Source organism: Lissotriton helveticus, chromosome 9 (assembly GCF_964261635.1).
Source record: "Lissotriton helveticus chromosome 9, aLisHel1.1, whole genome shotgun sequence".
NCBI lineage: Eukaryota > Metazoa > Chordata > Amphibia > Caudata > Salamandridae > Lissotriton > Lissotriton helveticus.
In genome coordinates this window covers 1,261,591,970-1,261,614,742 of record NC_136070.1, presented here as the reverse complement: position 1 = coordinate 1,261,614,742, position 22,773 = coordinate 1,261,591,970, and the positions used below count along the sequence as shown (strand labels likewise).

Sequence of the window (22,773 nt, the reverse complement as noted above, 5' to 3'; positions counted from 1 at the left end):
GGCTCTTCGCCTGTGCCCAGTCTGGCTCTTCGCCTGTGCCCAGTCTGGCTCTTTGCCTGTGCCCAGTCTGGCTCTTTGCCTGTGCCCAGTCTGGCTCTTTGCCTGTGCCCAGTCTGGCTCTTCGCCTGTGCCCAGTCTGGCTCCTCGCCTGTGCCCAGTCTGGCTCCTCGCCTGTGCCCAGTCTGGCTCCTCGCCTGTGCCGTGTCTGGCTCCTCGCCTGTGCCGTGTCTGGCTCCTCGCCGCCTGTGCCGTGTCTGGCTCGTGGCCGCCTGTGCCGTGTCTGGCTCGTGGCCGCCTGTGCCGTGTCTGGCTCGTGGCCGCCTGTGCCGTGTCTGGCTCGTGGCCGCCTGTGCCGTGTCTGGCTCGTGGCCGCCTGTGCCGTGTCTGGCTCGTGGCCGCCTGTGCCGTGTCTGGCTCGTGGCCGCCTGTGCCGTGTCTGGCTCGTGGCCGCCTGTGCCGTGTCTGGCTCGTGGCCGCCTGTGCCGTGTCTGGCTCGTGGCCGCCTGTGCCGTGTCTGGCTCGTGGCCTCCTGTGCCGTGTCTGGCTCGTGGCCGCCTGTGCCGTGTCTGGCTCGTGGCCGCCTGTGCCGTGTCTGGCTCGTGGCCGCCTGTGCCGTGTCTGGCTCGTGGCCGCCTGTGCCGTGTCTGGCTCGTGGCCTGTGCAGTGTTCTGTGCATACTGTGGAGTAGTGTCTGGCTCTGGATCTGCGCAGTGTAAATGTATTGCGACTTATATATTCTGTGCATACTTTGGCGCAGTGTCTGGCTCGGGACCTGCACAGACCAGGGGTTATCCTTTTGTGCTTCATTTTTAGCTGCCTGCACAGGATCTTTATATCCCTTTTATAAGCTGCCCTTTGCATCCCTCTCTTGTGGTAGCAGCCAGGACCACCTCATCTGGTTCTAAAGCTTCATCGGATTTACCGCCCCAGTTGTATGATTTCGTGTAAGTTGTCGTTTCTGTGACCATCCAAGATTCCAGAAGTCTCCTCCTCATCCTTCCTCCGCTGCATATTCTCTTTTCCTTCCAGGCTTCATAAAGGCCCTCCGTGCACTGATGCAGCACCGGTCAGTCCTGGGACCCTCTCTGTCCTTCTCGCCTTGCTCTCCTCCCCGATGACCCGCCTCTAGCCGGTCTCTGAGATATCACTCTGGTCACCCTTCTTTTCAGGATCCGAGTCCTGCAGTGTGAATCTTTTCTGGGTTCACATGGTGTGCATCATTCCACTGTGTAGTGGTTGTTTGTTGTCCTGTGGGCATGGTCAAGGTTTCGAACATTTGGCCCCCTGCTCCTCCTTGAATAGTCAGAACCCCACTTGTCCAGGCATAAGGACCCCTTTGCGGGGGAAACATCCTTTACAACACAACTTTTACCACGCAGTGCTTTTACATCGCAACTTTTACAACGCAGACCATTACAACGCATTGCGCTGGGGGGCGCTCTAGGATAGGGAATAGATTTAATTTACTTTCCAACACCTTCCCTACTATCCACGGGGACTGGAGTTGGAATAGTAAATTAAACTATTCACTATCCAGCACCCCATAGCGCTATGCGTTGTAATGGTTTGCGTTGTAAAAGTTGCGATGTAAAAGCATGCGTGGTAAAAGCATGCATTGTAATGTCATACGTCCCTTTGAGGGCATGCCCTCAGGAAGGTTCTCGGCACTGAAAGGTGATCAAGAACTTGGGTGGGGGGGGTCCTGCATAAGGTGGCTTAGTTAAGGGGCTTTTGAGGAGTATTTCTCATGTAATTCAAGGAGGAACAAGGAACCAAATGGTGTTGATTTGATGCATGCAGAAAAAAGAGGAGTAAAATAACCATTTCTGGACCAAACCACCAGATGGTAAACTAGTGCACAGCACATGAAGTCAAAAATAGTTTCAAGCTGCAAAACTACTCCTACAGGTAAGTAATTTTGTTTTCTGTATCATGAGTTCTAACCTAGTTCTCCTCCCTGATGCTAATACGAAGGCTGCTTGGCACAGCCTCGAGTAATCCTTAAGGAATGGTGTAGAAAGTAGAAGAGGCTGAGCAATCCTGCTCCAGGCTGGTCACAAACTGAAATGTTCAGGAGATGGGGGTGGGTTGGGTAAGGACTAGGCTAAAAGTTCAAAAAAACAAACCGGACCGCCCCATTGCCATGGTTGGTCTTGAGTATTTGTGAAGGACACTGCAGTTGTACTCCCATGAAGAGGGGTTGCATGTCAGCCCCAGCTCCTCCCCCAAGAAGCTGATGGGATCTAAGAATGAATTTGCCTGGTCACACTGCAGGCTTTTCCAGACTTGTGCTCATAATGTGGGTAAAGTGTGTACCCAGGAGTGCTTTGGGGTGCATGGAATATTCTAGTACCTGAAAGCAGTGACATCACTTACCCAAGGGCTTTGCAAACCTTTTGTTATGTCTTCAATGACTTTTCAAGTTGCTAGTTTAACAATTATGTTTGCACTTTAATAATTGTAAGTGAATGGCACTGCGTGCACAGCTGTGCTGTGTTCTGTTTTGTGTTGGGGAGAGTCCAACCAAGTGCTTCACTGAATACTTGCCTGTTAGACATGGTGGCGACTCATCCATCTTTGGAGCCTGAGCTGTCTTTCTGTTTTTTTCAGGTCCTGCACTTGCTGGGTCCGAAGACTGATGCTGACCTGGAAAAGAAGTCGAAGGTACAATGACTTGAAGTAGCAAAGTTATAGGAGGGGGTCTGTTGTTGGGAGGGGCTTGGAAACCGCGAGCTGTGGTGGTTGGTCCTGCTAGCGTTCTTCGTAATCTCTGTCTCGGAGTGCTTCCAGAATCCAAAGGAAGAGCAGGCTGAGGTTTAAAGAAGGGAGGCCCTGGAATCTCCTTGAAAGTCTGGGGGCATCCTCATGGCCTACTTGTTACCTCCTGCACTTGGGTAATACTTGGACACCTCCATCTCCTCCTCCTGTTCTGCGTGGGGTGCAGCTTGGACTGTGCTCAAGACCAGAGTCTGACCCAACTACTCTTTTAACTCCTTGCGTGCTCATGACCAGCTCAGCTCGTCATGAGGCACGGTGGCCGTGTGCTGATGATGAGCTGAGCTCGTCATGACACGCGCACCGCTCACACGCGGGGCTAATTCCCCCACTGTGCTGAGCGTTCTTAAACTGGCGTGGTCATGACAAGCTCAGCTCGTCATCAGCTCAGCGCCACCGTTCAGCGTGATGAGCCGAGCTCGTCACAAGCACCGTGGAGCTGCGCGCGTCCCCTCCCACCAGCACCGCGGGGGGAATTAGCCCCGCGGCGAAGGTGTTAAACTTGTCTGCCTTTGCCTCCAGCTCCATGATGGCCAGGCAGTATCTCTGCCAATTGTGACCAATGAGAGGCTTTGTAGAAATTCGAAAGCCGCAGCGTGATGCTAACATCTGTGTTTATTCCTCCATTTTCTTCTTGGGTTATTGCCGCCCTCCTTTTTACTCCACTCACTACATTTAAATGTCCCAATGAATCCAGGGACATTATGTTAAATCACTTTCTCCGCAGCGCTGTCGGGGTAATTCCCCTCCGATTCAAGCACCAGTAGGAGGTAGCATGGGGCGCAACCCCGCCACAGCTTGGTCTCCTTGCTGACCACCTTGTAGGCCAACGCAGACCCTGCAGCCCTAGGTAGCTTCCAAGGCTGTGCGTGTGAGCCCTAGTGGAGCCCCCCCTCCCCCCATGAGATCCTACGCATGGGGGGTGAGGGGAGGTGTATTGCAGGACTTCTGAACAAGTATCTGTAATAATTAATGCAGGAACTTATATAAATAAGAAGTTTATTGACAGCACAGCATCAGCTACAGGCACATAAATGTACAAGCAGCAACTGACACAAATTGGTAGAATGCTACATTAGCAAAACTCTTAGGAACACAGAATGCAGTAAAAGATCTATACAGCACATGCAGTTAAAGATACAGTACAGATTGTAACACATCCCCTTTCTTTATAACAAAACAATGAGGGAAAAACACTACACAAAATCCTGGAAAGAATTTGGTCTCTTTCTGATACGTGCATCATCTTTGACCCTGGATGCCACAGATTCAGGAACAGAAGGAAAACAGGAATCAACATTAGAATCATCGCCTTGATCATTTTGCAACGGACATTTAGCAACTTTTCTAATATTCCAAGCCTTACCATCTTGGGTGATGACTGAGTTACTAAAAACTCTTTTAACTTGAATGGGTCTGCCAAACTTACTCAAACCTTTACCGACAAAGAAAGGTTTCTGAACTCTGGCCTAATCTCCCACAGATATATCATGCTCTTTGGTCTTCCATCTGCGATTGTACCACACAGCAGATTCGGCTTGTTTGTCAACTACTTTATTAGCAACCTCCTGAATATTAATTTTATCTTCACACACACTTTTACACTTCTCCTTAAGCCACCAAGGACACACAGATGACGCAGGATCCCTGCCTTTGAGCAACCTAAAAGGACTTACTTCTATAGTGGTATGAGGGGTAATGCGATACATCCACAACTTTTCTCTTAAAGCATTCAACCAATTCCTTTTTTCCTTAACAGCATCAAACACAAAACCTTTTAAAACTCTATTAAAACGCTCAACCTGTCCATTCTCATGTGGTTCGTATAAGGAAGTGCGAATATGTTTGATATTGCAGGAATGCAAGAAAGACTGCATCTCAGATGAGACTAACTGTACCCCATTATCTGATACTAGTACAGCAGGACTACCCTCCCTTGCAAAGATCTCTTGGAAAAATGAAATAACTACCTCAGACGTAACTTTAGCAACAAATCTTACCTCTGGCCATTTGGAATGATAATCTATCATTACTAATGCAAAACGTGAGGTCTCTGGAAGAATGTGGAAAGGACCTGAGATATCAAAAGCTAATTTGCTCCAAGGCAAAACAGGCCATTCAACCGATTTGAGGGGAGGAACATGCAGCTTTAACATTTTGTCCTTGGCACAACAATCAGGGCAGTCCCTAACAGTTCGATCAATGAAACGGTCCATCCCTGGCCACCAAAAATTAAGCCTAATCAAACGCTTCATACTAGAAATACCAGGATGCGCTTTGTTTGCCAAATTTAAAATAAGTTCTTGAACACCAGCGGGTGGAATACATTTATCAGATTTAAACACAAACTTCCCTTGAAAATGCAACTCATCAGCAACATTGAAAAATGGGAGTAAATCATCCTTGATCTTGGTTTTGTTTGGCCAACCCTCCATCATAAATTTACTAAGACCAACTTCTCATCCTTATCTTGACATTCCAACCAAAACTGTTCAGAAATTTCTCGATATTGCGAAGACACAACATCAGATAAACTTAGTACAAAATCCAACTCCTTCAAAACATTGACTTTGTCCTCTTTATTGTCAACCGGAAGACGTGACAGTCAGCCGTAACATTTTTTTTTTCCAGGAATATACTCAACTGTAAAATTATACTCTTGCAACCTGGAAGCTAACCGTGCAATTCTGGCTGTCGCATTCCAACCACCCCCAACCGATAAAATATTCACAAGAGGCTTATGATCTGTTCTGAGAACAAATTTGCTTCCCCAAATATATATTTTGAAGTGTTCTATTGCCCAAACACACGACAACAACTCCCGCTCTATAACTGCATACCTGCGTTCTGTTTCACTCAAAGTCCTTGAGGAAAATGCGACATTCCATTCAAGCACACAATCAGACTGAGATAATACACAACCTAAGCCATACAAGCTCGCATCTGTTGTGATAATACATTCTTTACCCATCCTAAATGGTTTTAGAGTGGGCGAGTTAACAATTTCATTTTTGATGCCCACAAAAGCTTTTTCTTGTTCAGAACCCCAAAGAAATTCATTATTACGCCTTAGTAATTTTCTTAACGGCTCCATCTTTGTGGCAAAGTTTACCACGAACTTACTATAGTACTCACACATGCCAGAAAAGGAAAGTAGCTGTTCTTTGTTAGCTGGAGAAGGAGCCTTGAGGATAGCTTCCACATTAGATCTTTTGGGAACCAGCCCTTCCCCTGACAATGTGTGTCCCAGATATTCAATTGATTTTTTGAATAAATTACACTTGTGTGCTTTAAGAGTGAGACCAAAATCCTCCAGTTTACTACATACTACCTCCAAATGTGAAACATGCTCAATTTCATCCTTAGAAAACACCAAAATATCATCTTGGAAGCATTTAACAAATACATCACAGTCTTTAAAAATATGGAACATTACACGTTGAAAAACTGAGGCTGCGGATGCTAATCCAAACGGCATCCTCCTGTATTGAAATAAACCCATGGGGGTGATAAAAGCTGTGTATTTCCTAGAATCTTCGGTTAACTCAATTTGATGGTACGCAGACCTAAGATCAAAAGTGGAAAAGATTTGCGCTCCATCAAACAACGGAACAAGCTCATTAATATTTGGCAAAGGGTGGCAATCCACAATAATATTTGAATTGAGCGCCCTTAAATCCACACACACTCAAAGATTGATCAGGTTTTCGTACTAAAACAATAGGCGAAACCCATTCTGCAGATTCAATAGGCTCAATTATATTGTCTCTAAGTAAATCCTCCAACATTTTCTTAAGCTCATCTCTGACATTTAATGGAACTCCTCTAAGTTTTTGTTTAACTGGAACAGCACCTTCCTTCAATTTAATCTGATGCTCGAAATTTTTTTAGCTTACCCAACTGATCACTGAATACCTTATCAAATTTTTTGCTCCAAAACAAAATGTTATTGCACTCCCCTACACTAGGATAAATAGAACCAATCATTTCCTGATCGGTACACATCGAAATGGGATCTTTTGCTCGTGGATTTAGTTTAATACCCAATTCCCATTGATCTTGCCAACCTAAAACATTTATACCCTTCACAGCAATGTATAATTTAATTTGAGCTACTCTGCCTCTGAATGTTAACTGAACGTTAAAGAACCCTTCTATATCAATCATGTATCCACTAAAACCTTCTGCTAAAATGTCTGATTGTTGCAAATTAATCAAATCACAAACATTGCTTAACTTTTCATTAAAGTAGTCTTTAGTAATGATAGTCCAGGGAGAACCCGAATCCACCATAAGCTCAATAGCAATTGAGAAAACATGAAAAATACACTTAGGAGATTTCCTTCTTGTTATTAGAGTACCACCACTTTGAACAATAGACACAACATAACCCTTCTCAGGAACTTGTTTTTCCTCCTCCACTTCATTTAGAGAGGAAATTTTTGAAGGTGTCATGCTGCTGGAGGGCGGACGTGATGATGGATTACCACGCCATTGTGTGTTGTAACGTCTTTCCCTACAAACACTACCATAATGTCCCACTCTACCGCAGACATTACAAGTTTTGTTTATGGCAGGGCAACCTTGAAATGATGCAATATGAGACCTGCTACCACATCTAAAACATGACCATGTATTATTTATAACCTCTGGTCTCCTATTGCCAGTATTTATGGAATTTTTACCTTTTGGTTGATTAGATATAGTATTTTTCTCATTCCATTTAGCTCTAACAGCACATACTTCCTCTTCAGATATGGTTTTACTAGGATTGGAACTTTGTTTATCCACAATGCCCATCCACTTTTCAGACAATTCAGTTGACTTAGCAATGGCAATAGTTTCCTCTAAATTTGGATCACCAATACACCATAATTTATCTTGAATCTTTTTGTTCCTAACATGCACAATAATCTGATCGCGGATCATTTCATCGGCCATTGCACCGAAGTTACAATGTAATGTTAGAGATCTTAAAGCTGTGAGAAAATCATCAAAAGATTCTTCTTGCTTTTGTGCCCTGGTATAGAACTTAAAACGATTTAATGCTATATTGGCTGTAGGTTTAAACCTTTTTTCTAACCTACTGAGAGCCTCTGTATATACATTTAAGGAATCACCACTTCCTGAAGCAACTGTAATTTGTGGTAAAGTTCTAAAAACTTCTTGGCCTTCTGAGCCAAGACAATGTAACAGAATACTTTTTTTTCTTTCGGAACCCATGCGTTCCCCATCAATAGCTCTCATGTAATTAAAGAATTCCTCCTTCCATCTAGACCAAGGCATGGGAGGGTCACCTTTTACTTGTAAAAACTTAGCTGGTGGATCAAACTGCATCCTAATTTAAATAATGCACTAATTATTATGTAGGATGGAACTGAATAATATTAGTTATAAAGTAAACTTTAGATGCATATAATGGTAATATAAATATATAAACAAAATTCTTACACTTCAAGTACGTTAAAACAGTAACTTGCAATAAATAATGGTACCCTTTGTAAAAATTGCAAAATTATTGAAGTAAATATCATACACTTGTGAAACTGAGTCTTAAACTTAGTTGTGAAACAAAAATTGTGCTCCAAATTTCACTTGTAGAATCAGCAGTATAGTTATTCAACTCGAAGAAATGACTGATCAGCACACTATGTAGCGTGTCTTGAAAACGTTTGTAAAGTAAGGTATGGTACTTTAAATGTGTTTCCCAAAGTTACCGCTTTTTATGTGGCTGCCGTCTGAGATGAAAATTGCTTTACACGCAGAAAATTTCTTCCGCGGTGATTTCCGATGGCCGTGTATTGGTTGCTAAGAGACGCCACAACCAAAATGGAGGCACGTCACGTCAGCTTCCGACGCGATGACGTCGATGCGTTCAGACGCGGTGACGTTGTGATGCTCTCCGAGTCAGAGGCGCGTAGTCAGACTCCAGATGGCAGCGTTCGGCAGGCGCTTCAGCAGTTGGAACACGGAAGGTAAGTGCGTCAAAAGCTGGAACTGAGGTGACGTGTTCAACAGCGGCAAACTGCTCGAGCCCAATAGAAAATTTTGCCAAACAAGTAAAAACTTCCCAAAAATAGCTCTGAATGTTCTGAAATTCGGGCGTTCAGCAGGAGCCGGTCGTTAATGAAACTGATCACGATGTAGGGAGGAATAACGGTCCTGTGGAAATTCATGGAACTCAAAATCCAATAATAATCGAGATATCCATGAAATAATCCAGAAAACTCCGCTCCTGTGCTGTAGATGGCTGGAGTGGCTTTATCCTTGTCGCCAATTTGTAATAATTAATTCAGGAACTTATATAAATAAGAAGTTTATTGACAGCACAGCATCAGCTACAGGCACATAAATGTACAAGCAGCAACTGACACAAATTGGTAGAATGCTACATTAGCAAAACTCTGTTAGGAACACAGAATGCAGTAAAAGATCTATACAGCACATGCAGTTAAAGATACAGTACAGATTGTAACAGTATCCTTACCTCCACCACTTGGCATCCTGCATCCAATGATTACCTTTTCTTAAACTTGTTTTTATTGGCAGTTTAACATGCATAATATATTACTGCTGTGCATTAAGATGTGACCTAATACAATACTACATCGTCTCCCACCCTCGAATGTGCCCTTAGTTCAACCATCATGTATGTTGCGGGGTGCCCGCAGGCCACTTGAACGTCCAGTGGAACAGACACAAGAAGTCTCCGCAATGGGAAACAAAAAATATCCAGTATCTGTGACTAGTGTTGCCTCTGAACAAGAGAACCAGTGGTGAGGCCTGGTGTCCCCACCCGGTGCCCCCGGCTTCTTGAGTGTATATTGAAACCAGTGGGGGCGGGGGCCAGGCCTCCTGTCCTCTACCTGCCCGTGTATCCGGCTGCCATGTGAGCCGGAGTCCCCTACTGAAGGCCACATCCACTGATCCACCCTCTGGGTCCCACAGGCTTCTTGAAAGATCTCTTCACGGGCATGCCCCAAACCAGGGTCCGGCAGTGAAGCACCAAGTGCAGCTCAAGGGATGGCAGCTGGTTTGGGCACTACTCTAGATAGGTGTGTTGTTTGCAAGCTAGACTGGGCTTCTGCTCACTGTACCACCTTGGTGTGTCCTCTGTGCACTAAAAATGTAGTGGTAAAAAAGGCCCGTTACATCAATGGTTATAAAAGTAGTACACTACTAATTTATTTTACAAAATACTAACATCCAAAATGTTGTTTTTTTTGTTAATCTTGAAAATTATAAGTATTTGTTAATTTCCCATTCTAATCAGAAGGGTTGGGGGATGGGGACTGGGTTAATATTAGGATTGAGGGCAAGTGGTGGGGGTCAGGCTTGTCCCTGAGAGGCAGTTTTTGAGGAAGTTATGGTTTGAGTAAGTAAAGGATTTGGTTTTTTTAGTGTGGGGGGTGGTTTATGGCAAGGTTTGTGGTAGAGTATCTGGGGGCTGAGGTTTGGGGGAATGTGTTTGGGGGTAAGAGTTAAATTGCAATCATGAGGCCAGGAAGCACCTTTACACTTAATAATGTTACATTTTAGTATTTCTGTCTGAATACATGTAAATCTCAACGCGTTTATCACGACCTGGGCGGGTCTGGCTTTTTATGCACTACATTTTTTAATTGGATTTTTTTCGCATGCACCTTTCTTAATTTCTAAACCCTTAAATATCTCAACAATGTGATAAGTGACCTTTATCTTTTCATTGGTCGTATGAATTCAGGAGTTTGGAGCTTCTCTAGACATCTGCCACTTTTAAGCAATTTTTACATGCTGCGAAGACCCCTAATTTGAGAAAGTGCACACAACAGTACCTGTGATTAAACGCTACGGTTGCCTCACTTAATTTGAAGGCTTAGAATGATGTTGCTAACGATGGTTAAACTGGATTTCCAGTCGTGGGAGTGTGCCGTATAGGTATAAAGCCCTCTGGGTCAGTTGGCTTGTTCGCCCATGTTCATCGGTTTTAGACCCACCTGTTGGGATTTAACAAAGTTTTTTTTATTCGACTCCTTCTACAACTTGGGTTTATGCCTCTATTGCAAGGAAGGCATTTGAAAGCACTTAGTGCCTGTTGTAGTAGTCTGGCTCTGTATTGGGTATCACGACCAGGTGCTTATACTGTGCACTAGGTCCAGGTGTTCCCCCAAAAGTGAACAGGGTTCAATGCAAAGCCCAAAGTGCTCTATTAGTGGTAGTGTGGGCGAAAAGCCTTAGCCTTAACTCAGAGGAGTCTAAGACATACATTGCACAACAGTGATCAATAATCTGCACACGACTCAAGACGTACCAGACCAATATTAGAAAATTATAATTTGTTTATTCTTTATTTTAAGACAAAGATCTTCACAATCAGGTAAGTTTTCCAATAAAATGACTTGAGTTTGAAAAATCGACACAAACTTTTCAGTACAGTTGAATGTTTTCCTATGGGGGAAACAATCAAGTGTTTAAACGGGTAAGTAATTCACTTACCATTTCAGTCTTCAGGATCAAAAGTCAGCAAGGGGGAAGGGGCGGATGAGTACCAAAACTGCACCACCAGCGGCACAGAGGTGGCCGGGTGCAGAGATCTAAATCTGAGTTCAACCCAATGCTTTCTAATGGGGACGGTGAGTGCCTGGAGCCACACTGCTTGCAAGTAAGTATATCGGTTGCAGGGGCCAGATTTTGGGGGGTTAGGCTAAGTACAAAGGTGGGGGGCACAAAGTGCACCAAACATACACCACCAGCGGCACCGGGGCGGCCGGATGCAATTTCGACATAGGGCACCCAATACTTTTCAATGGGGATATTTCTTTAGGCAAACAGGCTGCAGGCGGGGCACTGAAAGTTGCAGGAGGGAGACCAATGACAGCTGAGGTAAGTAGAGGGTCTTCGGGTGCACGGCTGCCTTTTGACGTCTTAGTCTTACTGGAGCCAGTCGCGGTTGGGAGGAGCCTCTGGATTCACACTGCCGGCGCTGCTGTGGAGTTTAGAAGAGATCAGCCAAAGCTTGACAAGAAGTCAGGATTGCTGATGAGACTTCTCTGCGCAGGTGAGGCACTCAGACTTTGACCGTGGGTGTCTGGTGCAGAGTGAGCAGGAGACGCAGATCCGCGTGGATCCGTGGTTGGAGTTAGTTTCTTCTTGGACTGGTCCGCTGGAGATTGCAGTCTTTTTCGAAGGCAGCAGTCCTCTCAAGGTTTTCAGAGGTCACTGGCTGCAAGACAGGTTGCAGGTCCGCAGAAGCTGGAGACAGGCCGTTAGGGCTGAGGCCTAGGCAGTTGTCGTCTTTATTCTTCTCTGCAGGGTCGTCTTCTTGCTTCTTAGATCGCCGCATATCTAGTTTCTAGGTCTGGGAGAGCCACCTTAATACTAGATTTATGGGCGTTTTAGGGGAGTACCAGGTAGGGCCAATGGACACCTTGCCTGGGGTGACAACACCCTCTAATATGCCACCCTCCGGTGGGAGAGGGCATAGACCTAGCCCTGATTGGAGGGGTCTCCCCATCTTCAAGATGGCAGAAACTGAGAGATGGGTTTCGCCTTGCCTCCCCCACCTTAGGGGTGGAGTTGGCATAGGTGGGCACACCTCCTATTCTCCTGAGTTTTCCCACCAGTTTCCCCCGCCCAAAGTGGGGCTGCTAGCAGCAGAGGCTGGGGTTGCATTACAAATGCGGCAGGCCTTTGAAGCTTTCCCCTTCAAGCACTGGCCCATCCTGGGGTAGTAGGTGTGACACCTCCGCCCAGGATGTGCATTGTTTCTGGTCTCGGAGAGTGGGGCTCTCTACCCAGGGGTCCAGAACCATGTCTGGTGGTGGCTGGCTGCCTACAGCCGGTCAGAGGCCACACTAGGGTTTGATAGTTTTTCAGGAGGCACCTCTGAGCTGCCCTCTGGGGTCATGCTACAATACATCACACACTGGCATCTGTGTGGATTTATTGAGAGGAGTAGTTTGAGACCATACACTCCTGTGTTGAGTGAATCCATCAAGGTGCTGTCGAGTTTCCAGCCCATGTACTCTCTAAGGCTTCACTGGCACTTATAATATTAAGGAATGGACCCCAATATTGTAGGGGCATATCTGCATGAGCAGATATGCCCTCGCATGTGGTATAGTACACCCTGCCTTAGGGCAGTGAGGCCTGCTAGAAGGGTGAGTTACCGGCTGGCAGGCATGGCACCCAGGCAGGGTACCATGTCAATGTCATTTTCTCTCTCACAGGGGCATTCAGGCTGCAAAGGCAGTGGCTTGGTTCCAGTGAGGGAGAGGGGTCCCAAGGGACCCTCTCCAGCTCCCAGGCTCTTGGTACCATTTACTATCGACTTACAGGGGGTCGAAGTACCAATTGGGAGTTTGTTTTAGGGAAGGAGCACTGGCAACAAATGGGGGGGCTAATCATGCCAAAAAAGGCCCTTTCTCACACTGGTGATTGAGCACATAAACCACCTGGAACTGCTTTGTGCTCCCAACAGTAAAGGTGAAATTAAAATATTGAAGACAATAGTGGTTGTCTTTCTGCTAATCTATTTTAGAACATTCGCTACTCCATTTGAGAAATGTTTAATTATTCGTGGTTTTTATATAGCCCGGACTAAACCGAGGTTTGTCAAGTTTAGAGTCCCAGTAAAAACGGAACCTCATGTTAGCAATATTTTGTGTTTTTTCGTTTTTTCGTTTTTTATTTTGTTAAAGCCATGAAACCCCCTCCCCTCCAACATTTGGCTCCCATAATATAGCAGTATAGTCCTTCTGCCTCATTCAGTACTTGATAAACCCCTTCTCCCTCCTATTATGTTTTTGTTGTTGTGTTCTCGTTCCTTGATTACCTCCTATCTTGTTCCGCCAGTTCTCGTCCGCCTGCTGTCTGGCGGAGGAGATGCGTTCTCTTCGGAGGAGCGTTATACTTTTGCTGCATCTTGTATGACTTGTTTGCCTACTGGAATTTCTATGTTTTTATATGCATATTTATCCTTGAACGTCTCTGTATGTATATATTAAAATATATATAGATAGATCTTGTAGATGTCTTTTACTTCTCATGTGTGTGTGTTGGCCATATGGTCGTCCAGCCTTCTATACAGTGCACGTCACAGCATTTTACCTACACCTTTCTTAGTGACTTGGTTTAACCTTCTCGGTTGTAGTTGTCTGTTTCCTTCCTTCACTTCATTGAGGGTCTGTTACATTATTACGGAGGATGCCTTGTATATATATCAAGGTTCTCCGTGTAGGAGCGGTTTCTTTTTACAGTTTTACTAGCGATGTGCTTCAGCATTCGTTCTCTCTTTCTCTTCTCCATCATTCTTATGTGGAGGTCCCTTTTTGAAATCTGTTTACCAGGATAGTTACCTTGACGATCGGTGGGTGCTCCTTATTCGTTGTGTGTGGTCGCTGCGGCTGAGCACGCTGTGTATGCTCCTTCCATTGATATGAGCTTGGACTACTGTCGTAGGCTGCATCCCTTTTTTGGGGCTGCCTCTTTTACTGGTTCTATACAGTGTCTATCCCAGTCTTGATACTTTCTACTCCCTACGGGCTTCCCATAGTCCTTCTTGGAGGTCAGTCCTTCGATGATCAGTCCTTCCAACTATCATTTTTCAGATAGTCTGGTCAATTAATTTTGTTTTGGAACTCCTACGGAGGTCCACAAAAACACACTAACAATTTAAAAAGAAAAACATTGCATACAGTACAAAATTCCTTCCTTATACATTACTATAACATATCAAACGTAATGTGAAGTGTGCAAATAATGCTATAATACGTAAAACAATCACATAACCGGCCAATAAAATTTCTTATAGACATACTAAGTAATTTGCAAATGATGCAATGAATACATGAGACAAATAGTCTGGTCCCTTTCTATCTTTTGGACCGGCTTCTCCTGTTTGGGGATCTTTGGTGAGGTCAGTGTGCAGCCCCTCCTCCAAGGATGGTATTGCTTGGGTATCTGATTCTGAGACAGTCTAAGACGACGTTGCTACTTAGTTGCTCAACGCCCTCTACTGATGCGCAGAGGTACTGCTGACTATTTCCAGATCCAGTCTGGCACCGGGGCAGGATTCGAAGATCAGGAATCTGCGGCTAGATCCTGTCTCTACCAGATAAGGCGTTACCAAAGATGACTAATTTGTCTGTTAGGTCTACTATCCAATGTTGCTCCTTTTTCACCTAGTAGTAATGATTGGAGTAGTGGACATTTAATACAAGTGGCACCAAAACTGTAGCCATGGCACTGCAGTTTAAAAACAAACGAAATAAAGCACACAGACGAGGTTGTGTCTGAGCAGAGACCAAACTGGAGGCCAAGTAGTATCTTGAGCTTTTGAGCCCTCTGAATTTGCGTTACTATGCCACACTAGTGCGAGTTGTGCTCTATAGAAGTGCTACATAACATCTCGGGGTCCTGCTAGCACCGTGCTAATGACGCAACAATGGTTCTCAACCGGACAGTGCTGCGTCATCGAATCACTTCTTTGCTGTTAGTACTGGAGCACTTCAAGGATTACAAGGATTTATCGCATTTCAATTTTTAAATAAAAAAAACGCACAAACTGATTCCAAAACTACATTGTTTGGAACTGAACGTTGCCATTCTTTGAAAAGAAAAAATGTTTGTCTTCAATTTGTTTTCAAGTAACGTTGTCAATGAACACGATTTTAAAAAAGTGACGGTGCTCCCGGGTTGTAGGTGCAATGCACTTTTAAAGGTACGTTTCTCTTGCTTCTGCCAGCACACCTTTCACTCACTCTGAGCCTCTGCGCATGTGGTGAGGGTGCCTGAATCGAAGTCTTTTTAAGGTGGACCGGTTTTAAAAGCCAAAATCCTGACTACTTTGGACTCCTTGTTTTCACTTGTTTCTACATGCACCCAGTTTCAGGTGATGATGGAATCGGAGTAGCCGTGAATAAAATAACTTTAAAGGGTCAAATATTGGTGTCAAAAAGAAGCCTCTAGAGTAGAGCTCTAGACGCTGTATAGGACGACCGCGACCTACCACGTCTGTGGCTGTGTACGCAGCCTAATCTGACCCTACATCGACAGCGCTACCTTTTCGAAATGACTACATCAACTGGTACGCGTCTGCTGACTCCTATCCCGACCGCCAACTTGCTGTCCTTCAATGCTGACCGTGTCTAGGTAGAGGCACCTTTTTGTAGTGGTGTGTTTAGGGTTTAGAGTTGACCCTGTTAAGTGTGGATTCAGTAGTTTCAACTATTTTTTTGCAGAAATTAAACTGTACCCCTTGCCCAGTTCCTACGCTAGACCGACCTGCGTTTTCTCACAGCGCCTGCAGACGTTGTACATTTGCAGGAGCCACACCAGGGCATTTGGGGGATGCAGGTGGAATATCCTCCTGGAGAACATCTAAAGCAGATGGATCTACTAACGTTTAATAACAGACCAACTTTATTTTATCCACCATCTGTGTATCTTTCTGGCAGTGCTATGAAAGGTGGCCATCACAATGGGACAATTGAACTGTAGTAGGCCCCTTACAGATGTTCTTAACTCTACATGCATGTGTGTACATGCATATGTATGTTTTGGTAAGTGTCGCTGCAGTAGTGGTGCAGTGCCCTGTAGTCGACTCTTGTACGTGCTGCTGCCGAGCAGTTGACGCAGTGCTTTCTGTGCTGCCCTTGATTGCTGTAGCGTGGTGCCATGGTGGATACCTTGGACCTGTGCCCACAGCTGCTGGGCTCTGAACCGAGGCAACGCAGGGATCGTACACGCGCCTCCACGGTAGATCCACTTGATGTTTTCGTCTGCCACAAAGGCTGGCACTGCTCCCATCTGTAAATGTTTCCGATGCCCTCGCCTGCCCCGCTGCAATGCCAAAGTGTGCGTCACAGTCCCCGAGAGCACTACAGTGTTTATATTCAGCCTCATGCCTCCTACGATAACATGGCGCGCCATAGCTATTGCAAAGTTTTACTTTTATTTTGTGAGCTAAAAACCAGATTCCAGATTGGTTGGCAGTAGTCTGCAATGCAGAGCTTCTGCCAATGTACTGTCTATGTTAACACTGTGGGTCACATTTCTTTCAAACTTGGATGGCGGCGCCTGTATCTCAGAACCCCAGCTATATAGAAATACCCGTAGAACTAGAAGTTGTCGGGAACGCCGCGATATTCATCATTGACTTCATAAATGACGGCGGTCGTTAAATAACCTTTAGAAGGCATCCTTCATAAATTCAGCCACCATCTTAATTATGGCATTTCTACCCATTAATCTAAAATCGACTGACGTAGTAGCTGTAATCACGCCGCGTTCTGAAAACATTAGAATTGTTGAAATGATACAATGCTGGACGATTTATAGACTTATTACAGGAAAACAATTAAAGTAATTTGCAAGTTGACGGATGACCTAACAGCTCAAACGCCGTGCTTCTTTACTTCTGGTGTATCAACAACAATCCATTATGCTGTAACATAATATACTGACACCTATCAGAACTAGTCCAGTAAACTAAAAGAAGAAGTCCGAACCTGTGATCATTGAAAGCCCATATACAACCGGGGCAATTTCAGATGTTGTCTTTTTTTGTTTTGTTGCAAATGACGGTCTCCTGATGAAGGCAGTGGCCGAAACGCGCGTAGCGTTCCAACCCACCGCTTTGCCAACCTCTGTAGTTCCTTAAATCTACTAGTCATTTGGTGTTGATTTATGTTTCCTTTTGTATGTTTATTATTGATCAGATTTCCTTGATATAATATGAATTTTTGAAATTAAGTATAATTGAATGAAGATAAATAAGAAAATATAAATAAACATAATATATTTTTATAAAAATAATTATTTTTTAGTGAATGTTGGTTTTTCTGTGTTGTCATGTGTACTGTATTAATACAGAAGTCCACCTTATAGGATATGGCATATAAGATGTAATCTGTTTGCTACAGTTCTCCTTTTTTCAAATGATTGTTTCCCTACGTGTAGCAAACACATTATTAGTAGGGGTCCCCGTTTTTTCCAAATATTAACTCTGTGGGCAAGTTCAGGAATGGGCTACTTGCTGGTCTCTGTTGTGCTTTTTCAGCGTTATAGCGCCGTGAAGTGCCAGAGACGGCAGAACCCTACTTAGACATACAAGGGGAGCGCTTGAGGTTTTCTGTGTCCTTGTTCGGGACGGTTGCCCTTTAAGGCTCTGGTTGTGAGAGTGTCCCTTGCAGGCGCTGTGAGCTGTCGTGCTCTGTAGGCCCTTGCGTTGGTTTTCCTCATTCTTCTGCTTGGCTGAGGAGGCTTTGACCTTGAGTGTCCTTGGGAGGTGGCAGGCCAGGAGCTCTGGAGTGGGTTGAGTGGAGGCTGTGGAAGGGGATGGCGCGGTGGTCCTGCCAGACCATGCCTATGATCGACTTTGCTGTGTATAGTACACCAGACTGTCCAGGTGATGTTGTGGATGTGAACTTCAGGGGTTCTTGTCTTGGCGCTGGCGAGGTGCGACAGGGGGGGGAAACATCATTAACAACGAAGGCATTACTACGCGTAACGTTTACAACGGGGCACTTACCACGTAAACTTCTTTTCAACGCGTATGCCTTCAACGATCGTCTTTACCATGCATAAAAAAAAGCGTAGGATTAAAAAGGGGGGTTGAGGGGGGTCTCCCCTCCCCCCCCTCCCCAATAAAAAAACGAACCCGCCGTGCCGAAGAAATCAGCGTCGTTAGAGAGGAAGCGGAATAAACTTCCGCTTCCTCTTTACGACGTAAGAGCGACGTGTTAAAGGTGATGCGGGGAAAACTAACTCCGTGGTAACGTATGCGTGGAAAAGGCATGCGTTGCAACGGAATTCGTAGTAACGACATATAAACCGGGACAGGGTGCTGGATGGATGCTCCTGGCGGTGGCTGGGGGGTGGGATGAGGTGCTGGATGGAGGCTCCTGGGGGATGGGGCTGGATGGAGGCACGGGGGTTGATTTCTGATATTCCTTGGGTGAAGCTCTTCTTGGGTCTGTAGATCAGATGGAGGCTCCTGGTGATGCAGAGAGGGAGGGAAGTGATGGGTGAGGATCTTGACATTCTTAAGTGTTGGTTACAAGAATCTCCTCCGATCTTATGTGCTATCTGTTGTTTTTTTTAGACCTCCCAAGAAAAAAACCTCACCGAGCATCTTTTTCTTCCATTCTTTCAAATTAAAAAAAGTTTACCTGCTCTTGTCCGCTGTTTTTTCAAAGATTAAAACTAACGCAAATCCTGTAGATCCCTTTGATCCTCTTGACCCCCCCTGCCATTTCTCTAGCCCCTAATAACATCAGTAAGGTAGCAGCCAGGACAAATGTGGCTATACCCCCAGTGAGAAGTAATTCTGACCTTTGTAAAGATCTCTCCTGGAATATTGCTGGTATAGCCTCCAAATTGCACAATCCGATATGGGGAGAATCGATTAATCCGTTTGAGATCTTGTGCTTCCAGGAGACCTGGAGTGAGGACCCTGTCCATTTGAACGGTTACAGGACTTACCATACGCCAGCAGTCAGCAGTCTGGGCGGTAGGGCCAAGGGTGGTCTTTGTGTTTACATATCGTGCACTATCAATTTAAAAAAGGTAATAATGCACGCAGATACTGAGTTTTTTCAGCTAGTTAAAATGGATCTAGATTCTAAGCACTCACTTATAGTTATTAATTTATATGACAATATTCTTTCAGATGAGACAAACTGTAATTGACAACTTGTTAAATATGTTAAATACAGGCAGTAGTAAAGATGCAATGCTGATTGTGGCTGTTGATTTTAATTGTACTTTGTCCGAATGCTGGGGACAAACTATGTGAAGCGTTAAACGATGATGGGGCGTGTACATCTCATTTTCAACATTCGGTATTGGGGGAACAATTTAATGAGCTCATTTTTACCCTCGATCTGTCTGGGATTTACTAATGAAATGTGCCCAATCCCTGTCCAAATGCCCCCCACATTTAATGGTAGGGGCTTTTGCGCCACCATCGATTTATGTTTTAATTTCCAATAGCCACGCACATAGTCTTCACTCATTCTACGTGTCTGATAACCCCCTGAGCGATCACTTCCCTCTTTGCTTGGCCTTTTCACTCCCGACCAAAACCATCTTAAGATGGGAAAAGAACATCCATCTGCTCAGCAATTTAGCAATAAAGAGCTCCAACGGGTTTACACTGTGCTGGACTATGGTGGATCAAGACGCCCTGGTTAAATCAGTACTGGGTAAAATTAAACCAGCAATAGAGCTGTGCCTGAGTGATACAGCCACCCCAGAAGCAATCTTAGCTTCATTCCAGGCCATCACGAACGCCGTCAGAGTCATTAACTAGACCATGTAATTTAAAGGGTCACAATAAGGGTTGGTTTGACCCTAAATGTACTCAAGCTGTCCGTAAGTAAGGGCGGCAAGGCACCTCGGCCTGATGGGGTACCCATTGATTTGATTAAATCTAATACTACCCTCTGGGGACCCATCGTAACCCAAGTTTTAAATGCTAGCTGCAAAGCAGATTTGCCTCCTACATGGGTAGAATCAACTATTGTCCCCATTTTTAAAAAGGGGGACAGACTCGACACGACATGTTATAGGCCCATTTCATTATTAGATGCTACAACAAAAGTAGTAGGCAGAATAATATTAAAACGCCTCCAAGCATGGGCGGAGGAAAACTCCGTCCTATCGGACTTACAATACGGCTTCAGAGCCGGTGTAGGTACAGTTGAGCAGGGCCTGAACCTGTCCCTTTTAGTCGGAAAATATACTAGGGCCAAGGGGTGGGAATTTATTTTTAGCTTTCGTGGACCTCACAGCCTCATTTGACTGCGTGGTCCATGATAAACTTTGGTCAATTTTGGACACGATGGGGGTTGATTCACAGGTTATTTATTTTCTTAAACGTTTTTATAGCGAGGCGAACGCTTGTGTGCGTTGCGGGCTGCAGGGTGAACGCACAGCTTCCTTTCAAAGTAAATGCGGAGTCAGGCAAGGTTGTGTCCTTGCTCCATTTCTTTTTAACCTGTATATAAATGGCCTGGGAGAGGCTCTCCTAAAAGATCACCATGATTTTCCCCAAGTGGCAGTACGACCAATCCCAGCCCTTTTTATACGCAGACGATGCGGTACTGATGTCCTGCACCAGTATTGGACTGCAGAGGCTGTTGGATAGCTTCTCCAAATTTGTGCATGAGATCGGCCTAAGATTTAATTCCTCTAAGACCTTCACTATGCGCTGCGGCTCAAGTACTAAAAAAAGCTAAAAGTATGTTTGTGTCTGGACAAAAGATAGGGGTCACTAAGAAATTTTCATATTTGGGAATCCTTTCTGCCCATCTCGACTCCTAGTCACAGGCGGTGGCGGCCAAAAAATTGGCATTACTGCGCACCACGTCCGCACTTAGAGCCTTTGCGATTAAGCTCGGGAAAAGACCACCGGAGGCACTCATTAAAATTTATAGAGCTAAGTGCTTCTCTGCGGCAATCTATGGGACTGGGGTTTGGGGACCCGTTGATTTGTTCCGCATTCAAAGAGTAGAAAACTCTTTTTTAAGGTATATTTTATCTGTCCCTAATGGTACCTCTGCGACTATATGTCTTGCGGAGCTGGGGCTCTCCTTTGTTTCAGATTTAATAAAACTCGAGCCAGTGCTATTATGGCACAGACTGTGGTCAAAGGATGAGACAAAGATATAATTTTGGACGTTTTGAAATTGAATAGGGCCTCGAATCCCTTGGATGAGCTATGTGCAAAGTTTTTCCAAGATCTCGATCACCCCGAGTATTTTACCAACCCCAGTACCATAAAGGAGTTAACCAGGAAGGAATTAAAACTAATAGGCCTGTCTCTACTTGACTGTCAAATGAAATTGTAAAACCTACAGTCCTGAATAATCAATTGATTTTAACTACTTTTAATATTAAACCCTACCTCACCGTGGTCCTCAGTGATTTTGGTAGGTTCCTTTTAACTCGATTTCGTTTGGGAATATTCTACAGATTAGTTACCCTGCCTAAAGCGAATGACTGGTCCCAAACTTTACAGTTGTGCCCTTGTGATAACCGCTCTAAGCCGACATCGATCCATGTTATTCTCTTCTGCAAATATTACTTGGACGCCAGAAGAATGAGCCTTGTCCCGGTGTTAAAACAGTTTGGGCTTCGTCAATGTCGATCTGCTCTTTTAGCTCTAAAACAACAGTATGGTCACTTATTTGAAACAAGTCCTGCGTTTAAGGAAACAACTGTGTTTATCTTAATCTTCCTTTTTCATGAATTTCCGGAAAGCATGTATAGTTTAATAATGTTTTATTAAATTGTCCAAGTGTATATTATATATATTTCTAACATGTATGAAATGCTGCTATTGTGCTTTTATGATTGTTTGTCTACAATCGAATAAAGCTTTCTTGACTAAAAAGAAAAACACAAATCCTGACTCTTGAGTCCATGGCGAAACAAAAATCCAACACCAAGAATGATGTGGGTCACATTTAAAGCTTTTCGGACTCTGAGGGGCGCTGGAAGCCCCCCACAGATGCCCACAGTTTCTGCAGCCCGTGCTGCAGGGTTGGATTGTTCTGTCTCCAGCTCTGCTGCCCTGCTGTTGAAGCTTCTCTGCGCTGTATCTCACAGCAGCATTAAACTCCTTGTACCGACCTCAGAAGGCTGAGACACCGGGCCGCTGTGCCAGGCGAGCCTGTGGCCTGCACAGCCGGGCCGCAGGTGCACGGACTGCCTCTCGCTCCAACTCCCATGAGTGGCTTCTAGGAAAGGTGCCCGGAGGCGCTGAACTCTAGCTCCGCGTATTCCGCCCTGTAAGCATGAACACGCGGTTTTTCCTTGCCCGAGGGCACCCGATGCCCAGCGCTGTGCCCTCTGGAGGCCTGGTGCATGCAGCGGCTTGAAATCCAAGCAGATTGGCGGAGGAAGGGTTTTATTTAGCAGCAGTTTCACTTCTCTTCCTCGGGTGGTCTTTCGAATATCAAGTTGTCAAGGAAAGGTTCATCTTTGCATTGACTTTCTTTACAGTCTGTGCTT

The 22,773-nt window shown here is 45.0% G+C and overlaps 1 protein-coding gene across 1 annotated transcript in view; it reads left to right on the top strand.

Moving 5' to 3' along the window:
- QARS1 (glutaminyl-tRNA synthetase 1) overlaps positions 1 to 22,773 on the top strand; it is a 284,740-nt gene that overhangs the window by 73,831 nt on the left and 188,136 nt on the right. The window contains exon 6 of the mRNA XM_078661809.1: positions 2,611 to 2,664. Coding sequence (XP_078517935.1) covers positions 2,611 to 2,664 — 54 coding nt within the window. The remainder of the gene's footprint in view (positions 1 to 2,610; positions 2,665 to 22,773) is intronic.